Source organism: Bos javanicus, chromosome 5 (genome assembly GCF_032452875.1).
Source record: "Bos javanicus breed banteng chromosome 5, ARS-OSU_banteng_1.0, whole genome shotgun sequence".
NCBI classification, from domain to species: Eukaryota; Metazoa; Chordata; class Mammalia; order Artiodactyla; family Bovidae; genus Bos; species Bos javanicus.
This window is the reverse complement of record NC_083872.1, coordinates 108,460,057-108,473,159: the sequence shown is the minus strand read 5'-3', so window position 1 is coordinate 108,473,159 and position 13,103 is coordinate 108,460,057. Positions and strand designations below refer to the sequence as shown.

The 13,103-nt window shown below is 46.1% G+C and overlaps 1 protein-coding gene across 11 annotated transcripts in view; it reads right to left on the bottom strand.

Annotated features, from left to right (window-relative positions):
• ERC1 (ELKS/RAB6-interacting/CAST family member 1) overlaps window positions 1-13,103 on the bottom strand; it is a 269,702-nt gene that overhangs the window by 31,257 nt on the left and 225,342 nt on the right. For 4 of the 11 annotated variants that reach the window (XM_061418336.1, XM_061418338.1, XM_061418337.1 and 1 more), the window contains one exon: window positions 12,029-12,094. The exons of the other annotated variants lie outside the window; for them this stretch is intronic. In XM_061418336.1, the coding sequence (XP_061274320.1) occupies window positions 12,068-12,094 (27 nt within the window). In that variant the 3' untranslated portion in view covers window positions 12,029-12,067. The remainder of the gene's footprint in view (window positions 1-12,028; window positions 12,095-13,103) is intronic. 11 annotated transcript variants of the gene reach the window in all.

Below are 13,103 nucleotides of genomic sequence, written 5' to 3'. Positions count from 1 at the left end.
ACAGTGATTGAAAACAAAAAAAAAATTTCTTTTGGGGGGAAGTCGATAAACTTCAAAAATTTCATGAAAAGTTAAAGGATAACCTAAAGTTAAATGCAGACAAGTTCAGAGCTCCAAGTCCTGACCCTCCACGTCACAACCATTTTTCATGTGTGTCTACTTCACTCCCCACACAAACTTTACAGAATGGGAAACAGTCTTGCATTCCTCTTCCAAAACAAAAAGTCATGACAAATACAAAAGCCAGAATGACATTGAAAGTGTTAGTCGCTCAGTTGTGTCTGACTCTTTGTGACCCCTGCCAGGCTCTTCCGTCTATGGGATTTCCCAGGCAAGAATACTGGAGTGGGTAGCCATTCCCTTCTCCAGGAGATCTTTCCGACCCAGGGATCTAACCCAGATCTCCTTCATAGAAGGCAGATTCTTTACCGTCTGAGCCACCAGGGAAGCCAGGATGACGTTACTTCTACTATAAATATTCACTGTGGGTTTTGAGCATGAGCTGCCCATTCTCCCTGCTCAGCTCTGCAATAAACGCTCCCCTTGCCCCACCAGAAACTGGTGTCAGTAGACTGGCTTTGCTGCATGTGGGTGAGCAGGCCCAAGTTAGGTTTGGTGACACAAGGTCACTGATATGAATAGATGTTAATCAGAAAACTTACTGTAAACAAAAATACCTGGTTCTAAGAGTAAAAACTCTCTCCAAAGGTTTCAGATTTAAAAGGTTTCATGGCTTGTAAAAGTGTGTGTTTAGGAAAACTGGAAAAGGTTACAGATTTGAAACATGAGAAAAAAAAAACAAACCAGTGGGAATCGTTTACAAACTAAAATGCAATCATTTCCTCTCAGTTTTACAGCTCAGAAATCTGTTGCCAATTTTCCTTTAAGCGCACATCACCACTCCAGCAGAACCAAACAGAACCTCCCCTATTTCCTGATCCAGATATTCTGTACTCACAGTTGTATGGAGATGGGGAGCGGGGTTCAGAGTAAGATGAATCTTGGAATCTGAACCACAGGACTGCTAACTGCAGTGTGCCTATTTACTCCTCATTCAGTTAAAACCCAATGTGTCTTATTCAGATCCAGAAATTCCACTTGAACAGAGAGCAGTGTGAGGGAAGGAGGCTCTGGCTGAGCCCACCTCCCTGTGGCTGAGAGCAGGTTGGGGCGAGAGGTATTCTAAGTTCTTGCTTCAGTACTTGGAAACTTGTAAAATACATGAAAATGAGGTGACTCACCAACAAGAGGGCAGACAGTACATCCAGATGAAGATGGGGAAGATTAATGGGCAGCAAGTGGACAGAATGCTGCAGGAGGCAGAGAAGCCGGACAAGCCAACCCCTGGAGGGGACACCAGGGGACGCACAGCGGGCACCCTAAAGGGGTGCTCAGACGGGACACAGACTCAAGGAAGCACCCACTCTGTGAGACTCAGAGCTGCTAGGAGCAGGTATGTATTCCAAGATTCCTCTTCCCTGCTCTTTAAATAAAGATGGGAAAGAAGCATCTTCAATTTAGTTCTTGGCTTGAGGCTTGCCTCTTCACAATAAATTATTTATTGTATTCTAGTAAACAACGTAGGGGTTAAATACTTGTGTGTGTGTGTGTGTGTGTGCACGCATCGATGTGTATATACTTTACATGACTTTCCCATAGCAAAGTTCCAGGGTTGTATACTAATGAATGTCAAATTATGGGGAAAATGTCTGGGCACAGGAGAGAAAATGAGGCAAAAGAGGAAGAAGCTCACACTTTTTGAGCGAGCGAGCCAGCTGAGGGTGGATACTGAATTTTACAGGAAAAACCAGGTAGGCAGCTGGCCACAGGCAAGAACAGTGGCCTCAGCTCCTTGTGAGTCTGTTCACACACCACGTGCCCACATCAACTCCCACACCCGCCGGTCCTCTGGGGCCTGAGGTCCAGCTGCTGCTGGACTGCTGCTGTGGTCAATCACTTCTTGGCTTATTAAATGCTTACAAGACAGAAGGATGGATCTGAGAAAACAGCAACATGCTTGTTGCTTGCTGGGCGGAACACAGTGACAACCTCATCAGGACACTTCGTTTTCTTCTCTAACCTTTGGGAATGGAGGGCGGGCATGAAAGGCTGACCTAGCTAGGATCTCAATGAGTCACCAGAGAGGAGCGTCTAGGTTATGGGTCGCCCAGCCACTCGGTCTGCCTCAGGGTCCACAGGAAGACAGAGAAGGAAAGAGGCAAGCGTGGTTATCTAGTGACTAGGAGATGTGACAGCTGATCTATCAAGGGCTCCCAAGTGGAGGCCAGGCTCTGGAGGAGACTCTTCTGTGACGGGCATTTATTTTGAGGCTGGGTTAAAAGGACAGGTGTGTGTGTGTCTGAGGATGGGTGTGTGTGTGTGTGTGTACGTACACGCGGAGGAGCTGACACAAGAGATTTCGCCACCAGTTCCATGTGATGGCAGTACCAGTGTCGACGCCAGCGTCTCCAGCTGAAAGCGCCTGACCACCCCACCCCCGAGGGTCACTGTGCCCTCTGAAGCCTCATTAGACAGGAAGCTGGGCTGGGAGGGTACAGGAGGGAGGGAAGGTTCCTATAGCCTGGAAGGCAGGGAAGACGGAAATGTATCTGCATCCCTGTGTACACATCAGAGATGAGTATCCGTGCTGTCAGAAACGAGCTACATACAGGCACTGAATCTCCTGATGCTGAAGCTGGAGACAACCAGGACATGTCCTGTGGCAGGTCAGAAGCATCTGTGACTCGGTGTGTGCAAGGACGTACCTGTACACAACTTGTAAGGGCAATGGGGGGCCAGGGGGCAAGATGGGGAGAAAGACCTGTGCTCGTATTTCAGCAAGAGGACAGCTCAGGACCTGCTTGACTGAGAGGCAGTAAACACTCTAGGACATCAGCCATCAGCCCTTCAGGGACAGAGAACAGCGCAGCGGGGGTGGGGGCACAGGAGCATCAGGGTGGGGCCTTCACCCCTCCAGGCTGAACCAGCGCCCCACCTCTACCCGCTGCTCTGCCTGTGTCCTCATCCCCGCCCCCCCCACATGAAGAATCCCCTCTCCATCCACACACACCAAAGTGTCATCCATCTGAGGACCCAAGCAGGATCTTGGCTGCTCTGAGCGGTCCTGCCTGGACTTAGGTCTGCCACAGTCAATCAGGAAATCATCCTGAAAAAGCAAATTCTTTCTGAAAATTTTATACACCATGAACAAATCCCACAGATTAACGATTTCCAGACATCACCCCCTTCACCTTGGGAGTCATCCAGGCTTTGGGTGGAAGAAAAAGATTTGGGAAAAACAAAAACTAGGAAGACTGTTTTCCGTTATGTTTTTCCCTACCCAGTTTTTCTATTTGAGAATAAAACCTCCCATATAGTCACTGAATTAATCTCTCCTTCCCCTATTCTCTGTTAAAATTCTTTAGCATAACAAAAACTCTGATAGACATCACCATTTCAATCGCTAGTTGCTGAGGTTTAAGCAAAGCTTTATTATCTGAGGATACACCAGTGACTCTGCCAAAGAGGCTCAGCACAGAAACCTACAAGTGGTGACTGATATCATACAAGGTAACAGCCAGGGTTACCTTTATTTTCCTGGGCTCCAAAATCACTGATATAGTGACTGCAGGCATGAAATTAAAAGACACTTGCTCCTTGGAAGAAAAGCAATGACAGATAGATAGCATATTAAAAAGCAGAGACATCACTTCGCCAACAAAGGTCCGTCTAGTCAAAGCTATGTTTTTTTCCAGTAGTCATGAATGGATATGAGAGCTGGACCATAAAGAAGGATGACCACTGAAGAATTGATGCTTTTGAACTGTGGTGTTGGAGAAGACTCTTGAGAGTCCCTTGGACTACAAGGAGATCAAACTAGTCAATCCTGAAGGAAATCAGTCCTGAATATTCACTGGAAGGACGGATGCTGAAGCTGAAGCTCCAATACTTTGGCCACCTGATGCAAAGTAGCTGACCACTGGAGAAGATCCTGATGCTGGGAAGGATTGAGGGCAAGAGAAGAAGGGGATAACAGAGGATGAGATGATTGGATGGCATCACCGACTTGACAGACATGAGTTTGAACAAACTCTGGGATGTAGTAAAGGACAGGGAAGCCTGGCACGCTGCAGTCTATGGGGTTGCAAAGAGTCGGATACGACTTAGTGATTGAATAACAACAATAATAACCTTCACTATTTACATGTTGTCTGTGGTGGGTTCCTTACTTCATGAGCAGAGCTGGCTAGATCTGACAAAGGGTAAAGATCACAAAGGATATAACACTTACTCTCTGTACCTTTACAAAAAGGTCTGCCAATCCCTAAAGCAGACCTATTCCAGATAACGGGTGAACATAATATCAGAGAGGAAATGCTTACAATCTTCTCAGATTATTTAAGAAGTAAATAATTACAGTTAAAATTTCAATTCATAATGAATATCACTGCTATCAATAGTAACATCAGGGGCTTCCCAGGTGGCACAGTGGTAAAGAATCTGCATGCCAATGTAGGAGATACAAGAGACATGGGTTTGATCTCTGGGTTGGGAAGATCCCCTGGAGGAGGGAATGGCAACCCACTCCAGTATTCTTGCCTGGAGAATTCCATGGACAGAGAAGCCTGGCGGGCTGGAGTCCACGGGGGTCATAAAAGAGTCAGACATGACTGAACATAAGCACAACAGCAGTTTTGCTGGTTGGTTGGTTGTTTTAAAGAAACATACAATTTGCTTCCTATCTCCCAATGCCAATACATTTCTATAGCTTCTTCCCTTTCAAAAAACAGTAATAACAACGCAAAATAAAACACTGGTTGAACAGAGAACTGGATGTGGCAATGAGTAGAACCAGAAAATTCAGAGGGCTGCTGTGTCTCCGGCTTGCTCCCCTCCCGCCCACCGCCTACCGGTTGCCACGGAACATGAAGGCCATGGTGATTCACCCCCTGAGGGCACCCCCAGGCTCGTGGCTTGTCACCTGCCCCAACACCTGTGGAGGGTGATGGTAAGTCCACCTATTCTTTGACATTTCAGCCCTCAGAAAGTGAAGCCTGAGATGCTCTGCCCCACTCCACGCCAGATGGTCTTGGTGACTCGCCCTAAAGGAACAGGACACAGCAGAGGTGAGCATGTGTGACTTCCGACTACAGGACCTAAGAGTCACAGTGGCTCCTTGCCACATTCTCTTCATTGCTCACTTTGGGTCCATATGGATAGGAATGGAAGGTTCCCGCCAGCGGCTGGCATGGACCATGAGTGAATATGCATCCACATGGGCTCTGGCTGCATCAAGCTTTAAACTACAGATCCAGCTGACATCCTGCCTGCAGTCCCAGAGACACTCAGGCAAGAGCTACCAAGCCAAGCTACTCCCAAATTTATGACCCAAAGAAAACCCTGAGATAACAGAGATATAGTGTTTTTTTAATGCTGCCAGGTTCTGGGGTAATGTGTTATGCACAAATAGAGAATTAATTCCAGTAAGATGGATGAACCTAGAGCCTATTATACAGAATGAAGTGAAGTAATTCATTAATAGAGAAATAGAGCTACTGGAGAAGGAAATGGCAATCCACTCCAGTACTATTGCCTGGAAAATCCCATGGAAGAGAAGCCTGGTAGGCTACAGTCTGTGGGGTCGCAAAGAGTTGGACACGACTGAGCAACTACAGTTTCATAGAGATACACCCTCAGCAGCACCCACAGGGAACCACCGAGAGGTCACCAGATTCACACGATAACTGCCTGGCACACTGCCTGCCATGCTTAGTCGCTCAGTCGTGTCCACCTCTTTGAGACCCCATGGACTGTAGCCCGCCACTACCTGCCCCTTCCTCCGTGACCCTCGAGTCTTTGGTGCAGACCTGGGTTTTTCTACTGCACCTCGGATAATCATTTTTTCTGTTGGAGAAAATCTGTCATTCAGTATTTGTTTCATAGTCCTAAGACGTGTATTTCAACCCACCTACCTGGTGCAGTGTAGGTACACGGAAAGACTCCCAATAAACAGTTCTGAGCTAATTTTCTCATTTCAGTCCATTTTAAACCAAACCATAAAAACCTCAGACCACACTTATGGACTTATTCTGTGTACCTTTGGACCCAGGAGTCAGTGGTAGGAGAGTGGATGGAGAATGTGTATTTTAACTTGTAAAAACGTGAAGTCAAGGATAAACAGCCTGGTTCAATTCTGGAGGATGTCACAGTGTGAACACTAGATTTTAAATAGTGACCCAACAAGTGACTATGAGAACGTAAACATCTAAAAGGCTTTCGTTTAATACCCAAAATGCCTTAAGAAAAAGCTGAGTGACGTATTTTATAGTCACATGAAAAGGAACCCAGACAGTGTCAGAGCATTCTGGGCTTGCCAAATCCCTCCTCAGGCAGAAAGTCTATGATTCTAGTCTTGAAACTGAGGAAGAGAGGGAGGTACATGGTCCGTGCTATCTTTCAATGAGAAGACATGAAATCTCACTAACAAGTGGTTTGCCTTAAAACCTGAATTTTCACCAAAAAGAACCAGCCATCTGTTTTGAATATTTTAAAGACTAAGCCTCTATTTGAGCTGTGCTTTGATCTCCTAGGATAATAGGAAGACAGTGATACAGTCCAGCTACACCTCAATCAAGTGTGTGCATTTAATTCATCCCAGAAACGCCGACCGCCAGGCCCAGCTGCAGGCTTCAACCTCGTCATCGCGGGACCAGGAGGAAGGACAGAGACATCAAGGGGGAATGGCTTTTTTGTTTTGGTTGATGATGCATTTTTGGGTTCAAGAAAATAGTCCTTTAACCCAAAACAGACAGTAATCCTAAAGACAGAGAGAAATATATAGAAAATAACAAATTAGGGAGAAGTTGAGGACAAGTTAATGAAAGAAATACTGCAGAACCCTATTGTAACACGACTGTTGTTTAACAGCTCAGATAAGATGTGAGTCAGATCACATCCTCCAAAACATAACTCTATAAAATAAAAACATGATGTAATAGGCAAGCATGAGGGCTGTCTCCTGGAACTGGTATTAAAAGGGGTCTCGTCACATGTTAGCTGAGGGGTAGGTGATAAATTTGGCAGTGTATCCTAGAAGGTGCGCTAGGAACTGACTGGGATCCCCCACACATGAACTGTGTCAGATCACAGGATGACCTGTCAGAGTACAGAGCTGTTGTTCAGTCACTAAGTCATGTCTGACTCTGTGACCCCATGGACTGCAGCCCGCTAGGTTTCTCTGTTCTTCACCATCTCCCACTGTTTATTCATACTTATGTCCACTGAGTCAGTGATGCCATCCAACCACCTCATCCTCTGTTGCCCCCTTCTCCAGCCCTCAATCTTCCCCAGCATCAGGGTCTTTTCAGGGTACAGAGTAAATTAAAAGTTTAAAAATACCTACTACACATGCATGAAACTTCTAATACATGCAACTTTTTTTTTAGGGCAAAAGCTCCCCAGTTTTTTTTTTTCAAAAACTATTTATTGAGCTCCACAGGGTCTGCCCAGAGGACTGTGAAAAACAATTAGGATGTGAAAGATTTTATTTTGCATGAAGTGCAAGGATATTTTTATTATCCAGGGAGAATGCCTGAGTTACAAATAAGGCCACAAACAGAAAGAAGAGGGCACATCCTCATTAGTCAAATGCTCCTAATTGTTAAGGACCCATGTTCCAGAAATGCTTAGAACACCGCAATTTTCAGTTTAAGAAATAAATCAAGTGAGTCTCAGGACAACGTCACCTTAAATCATTCAGCAGAAACTATAAAAATGTAGGGGGGAGCCTGTGGAACACTGTATAGTGTGTCTTAAAACTACACTGAAAGGGCTCTCCCCGAGTATTTATAGCTCGATCACGTGGCCCGAGAGGCCCCTGCCTCACTGAGCTCACGTGATCACCAAGTCCCTCAAGAATTACTCAGACCCTCTGTGTCGAGGCAGCCTGCAAACCATCCTCAGGTGAGAAAACTTTAGCAGGAAAAGGTGCCTGCCAGCGTGGTTACTTCTTAGAAGGCGATGGGGTCTGACTTAAGGTCTGCAGCTGACCTCCCACAGGGACACCCCTCAGGCAGGATGGGTGATGTCATCAACAATTCAGAGATTCCGAAAAGAAGACGTTTCTCTTGCTGCAGGAAAAATGAATTACTAGGACTGTGCGTGACTTGTGCAGCGAGAGGAATGTTACTGCATTAGGAGAGAGGGGAAATCTATGAAGTAAACAGTAGCACCAGGGGATCCTGTGAACCCTGGAGGGGTTTAAGCACTATCACTACCAATATCACACAGCCCACTGAGCACTTCCCGGGTGCTGGGCCAGGGGCTAAGTGCACTGAGAACGTTTGTACTTGTAACCCCACCAGGACCTTCGCTGTAGGTTTCATCACTGCCACTTAGCAGATGGGAACCTGACGCTTGGAGGAGAGGTGAAGTGACTCCAGGGAAATTCCACAGCTACTGAGTTCAAATTCGTTTGGGAGGCAAAGCATGTTATTTAACACCAAACTAAACAGCCATAAAATAATATACCTGCCATACAAGGGACACAAAAGAAAACATGTTTTGTCAGTTTCACAGGTGGGATATAACAGAGAAACTACAAAAGGCAGGATAAATAAAATCAGAAATGAAAAAAAGAGGGACTTCGCTGTTGGTCCAGTGGTTCAGACTCTGTGCTCCCAATGCAAGGGGCCTGGGTTGGATCCCTGGTCAGGGAACTAGATCCTAAATGCTGCAACAACGAGTTCACACGCTGCTCTTAAAGATCCTGCATGAAGACGGAGGAGCTCAAATGCTGCACTTAAGACCTGGCTAAGCTAAACACATAAATAAATATTTTTAAAAAAAGGAAATGAGAGAAGAAACATTATAACTGATACTAAATACAAGAATTATGAAGCTACTATGAACAATCACATTTCAATAAACTGGACAACCTAGAAACAAATTAATTCCTAGAAACATAAAACCTACCACATCTGTTATCATGAAGAAACAGAAAATGTAAACAGACCAATGACAAGTAAGGGAAATGAATCTAATTAAAAACCTCTCAAGATACAAAAGCTGAGGACTAGCTTGTTTCACTAGTGAATTCTAAGAAACATTTCAAGAAAAAGTCACACCAATCTTTTGAAAACTTTTCCCAAAAAATACAAGACCGGAGAACTCTTCCACATTCAGAAGATACCTAAACCAGAAAAAGATGTTGCAAGAAAAGAAAATGACATACCAGTATCTCTGCTGAACACAGATGGAAAAGTTCTCAACAAAATGTTAGCAAACTAAATTCAACAACACATTAAAAGGACCATTTGCCACAATCAAGTGGGGTTTATTCTAGGGATGCAAGGATGGTTCAACACCTGCATTGATGGTTGAAATCAGTCTGTGTGAAACACCACACGAACAATATGAACAATCAAAGTTATATAATCGTCTCAACAGTGCAGAAGAAGCATTTGACAGAATAACATCCACTTACTAGGGGAAAAAAAACCTCTCAAGCAGAAAGAGAGGGAACTGGAAGGACAGTCTGCTCTCATGGATTTAAATAATTAATATTGTTAAAATGTTCCTACTACCCAAAGCAATTTACAGATTCAGTGCAGTCCCTACCAAAATTCCAATGGTATTTTTCACAGAAATAGAGCAGAGAATTCTAAAATTTGTATGAAACTGCACTGGGGCCTTTTAAGACTCCAAATGTGGTGGGGCCTGTAAATGTGTGAAAATGTGGTGTACGTGCAGCTGACCCTTTAACAATGCAGGGGTTGGGAGCACTGACCTTCTGCATGGTCAAAAATCCGTGTATAACCCAAGAGTCGGCCTTCTGTACCTGCGGTGCCTGTGCGTCCCTCACTCCGTATCCGTAGATGCGGCCGATGGTGACGGTGCAGTACCGTAGTACTTACTGCATAGGTGGACCTGTGCAGTTCAAACCTGTGCTGTTCAAGGGCCAACTGTACACACACACACACACCGAGTACTACTACTCAGCCATAAAAAAGAAGAAAATCCTGCCATTTGTGACCACACGGATGGACCTTGAGGCCATTATGCTTAGTGAAGTGACTCAGAGAAAGACAAGCACTGCACAATCTCACTTACATGTGGAATCTAAAAAAAAAGCCAAACTCATAGATGCAGGAACAGATGTGGTGGTTGCCTGTGGTGGGGTTTAGGGGTGGGCAAAATAGGTGAAGGGGGTCAAAAAGTGTAAAGTTCCAGTTTAAGATGATAAACGTGTCCTGGGGATATAAAGCACGGTGTGTACGGTTAATAATACTCCACTGTATATTTACATGTGTGCTCAGTCGTGTCCGACTCTTTGCAATCCCATGGACTGTAGCCCGCCAGGCTCCCTTGTCCATGGGGATTCTCCAGGTGGGAATACTGGAGTGGATTCCTCCTCTAGGAGATGCCTTCCTCCAGGGAATCTTCCTGACCCAGGGATCGAACCCACACCTCTTATGTCTCCTGCACTGGCAGGTGGGCTCTTTTTACCACTAGAGCCACCTGGGAAGCCCCCCTTGCTAGGAGTTAGACTCTCCTGTGGGAGCAGACAGGGAGGATGGAGGCTCAGGATCTGTGGGCCCTGTTTCCTCTGACACCATCAGGTCTTCTTCTATGTCTGGAAAAAGGGTCAGCAATCCAAACCCAGCCCCCTTCCCACATGTGGGGAGGGGCGCCCTGCTAGGGCGGCACGGAAGCCCCTATGCGCTCCCAGGACAGACAAGGCGGCTTTGCTCTAGGTGGGGCCTGGTGATCTCCACCTGACTCCTGCACGACTCCCCCCGAGGCTCCACAATGACAATCCCGCCCCTTGTGGGGCACAGTGTAGACCATGAAAACCAGCGCACTGACTCGCTCAACCTCAGCTCTGTCTGGCATGCAGCATTCCAGCCCCAAGAGCTTCCTGGCTGGCACTGTGTTTCAGCTTCTTCCACAACCTCAGGGTGAAGCCACGTGGCAGGTTTCCCATCTTCACAATGCACGCTCCTTGCCATGACTTACCTCATCGTTCTCCTCGGCTGTGTCTCCATGAGAGCTCTACACCACCCGTGTGATTTGATCGGGGGTAACACCGAGACACAGACTTCTCAGGGAGAACTGACCTCAGCAGAGCGAGATGGCCAACAAGCATGGGCAGTGAATCCAGAGGGTGCAAGGCCATCAGGATGTGTGAACTTATTCATCACCATTATTATTTTTTCTAAGCAAAGGATTTCCTCAGTCAAACCTCCAGGGCACCAGATCAAAGAGAGAGGCTGACACAGCCGGACCGCATTTTCTAGCCAATTGGCCGGTAAAGCAGAATCTAGACAGTGTCCTGGCAACTGTTTGACGCGGCAGCAATCCACAGAGGAGGGGAGAGCAACTCTGGAGACTGACTCTGTATTCAAAAAGTCTTGTATCGCTTCTTCCCTTCTCTTTGGGAGTAATGTCCAAGCCCCAGGGGACTGTCCCACTGGGCACTGTGCAAGAAGCACTGACCCTGAGAATCCAGAGCATTCTTCTATACACAGAAACTGAAGCTTTTAGTCCAAAGTGCAGGTTTGTTTTTTTTTTTTTTAAAGACTAAATAGTATTAATTATCATAAAAAGTACACCCCAAACCTACTGGCAGAATATCTGATTGATTTCTTCTATTTCCAGTTTGATGTGAGTCAATATAAACCTTACCAGGACACTGTTAAATCATGCCAGAGTGGGTAGTTTATAAATAAAATAACAACAGGAGAAATTTAGCTACATGCCCTGGAAGTTCTTCCAAAAATGTACAAAAAGAAATGACAAAAGTGACTATTAACATACAACAAGGAAAAATAAAAAAGCCACAGAACCCAAACCCCGCTATGTCACAAGCGAGCGATACACACGGGAACCAGGTGAGATGAGAAAGCAGAGAGCAAACCAAGGATTCAGTGAATCACAGAGAAACAGGATGTGAAATGATTGTGTGGAAGGAAAAAAAAAGTGAAGGCAAACAGAACACGTTTCTGTAGTTCAGGAAAGCCGTTCTCACCGTTCTGAACAAAATGGCTGAACTAAGAGCAAGTGGGGGCTACGCCCAGATGCCCTCCTCCTCGTCCTACGGGGAGGACGCAGGGCCCAGCGCAGCGTAGGGACGAAAAAGAGCTGGTTAGTACTCAAGACAGAGACAGGCATGACGCAGCCGCAGAGAACGGCCTCCGGCTCCCGACCCCCCACACCAAGCTCTGACCTGCCTTCGTTTTGTCCCCGCACGTCCAACCTCCCCACTTCCTTGACACGCTCTTGTCTTTTGGGCAAAACGACCAAGCTGGAGGCTTTTCTTTCTTCTTCCTCAACCCTTCCCCATTCCTGTTTGCCTCCCGCTCCTCCCAGGCATCCAATCCTGGTATTAGTTAGCAAAACCTGTTTCAAGGGAAGGCTGTAATCCTCACCCTACGTGTGTACTGAGTTCTCAGTCATGTCTGACTCTGTGTGACCCCATGGACTGTAGCCCACCAGGCTCCTCTGTCCATGGGGTTTCCCAGGCAAGAATACTGGAGTGGGTTGCCATGCCCCCCTCCAGGGGATCTTCCTGACCCAGGGATCAAACCCAAATCTCCTGCATTGCAGGCGGGTTCTTTACCACTGAGCCACCAGGGAAGCCCCCTAAAATCCTCACCCTACATAAACTGGCATAAACTCAGTTCCAGGTATCAAGAAAACAGTCAGAGAAAAGCAAATGGCTTCTTGGCGAGGACAGATTGCTGCCACTGGGCAGACAGCTCTCTGCTTTGCCTAAAGATTGCACTCTTTCCCTCTAAAGTATAAGCCGCCTCTACGGGCTTAGTGAATGTCATCATACAATGATTATGACCTTCTAAATCTTAGAAAAAAAACTGCATTTTCGATATTATTGTGCTTTCATGTGCAGCGTTTCCTCTTCGTCTCCTAAGACGGAGCTATGTATCTGGAGGAGGGGCTTAGTGGGGGAGTTCCTCTGGACTCTTCGATCATATGGATGTAATTACTTAACTATTATTTTTCTCCCTCAGCTGTATATGTTAAGATTGAGTGTGATGGAGATGTTGAAATCTGATTTTTGGCAATGGGATATGAGGTAATCTGTT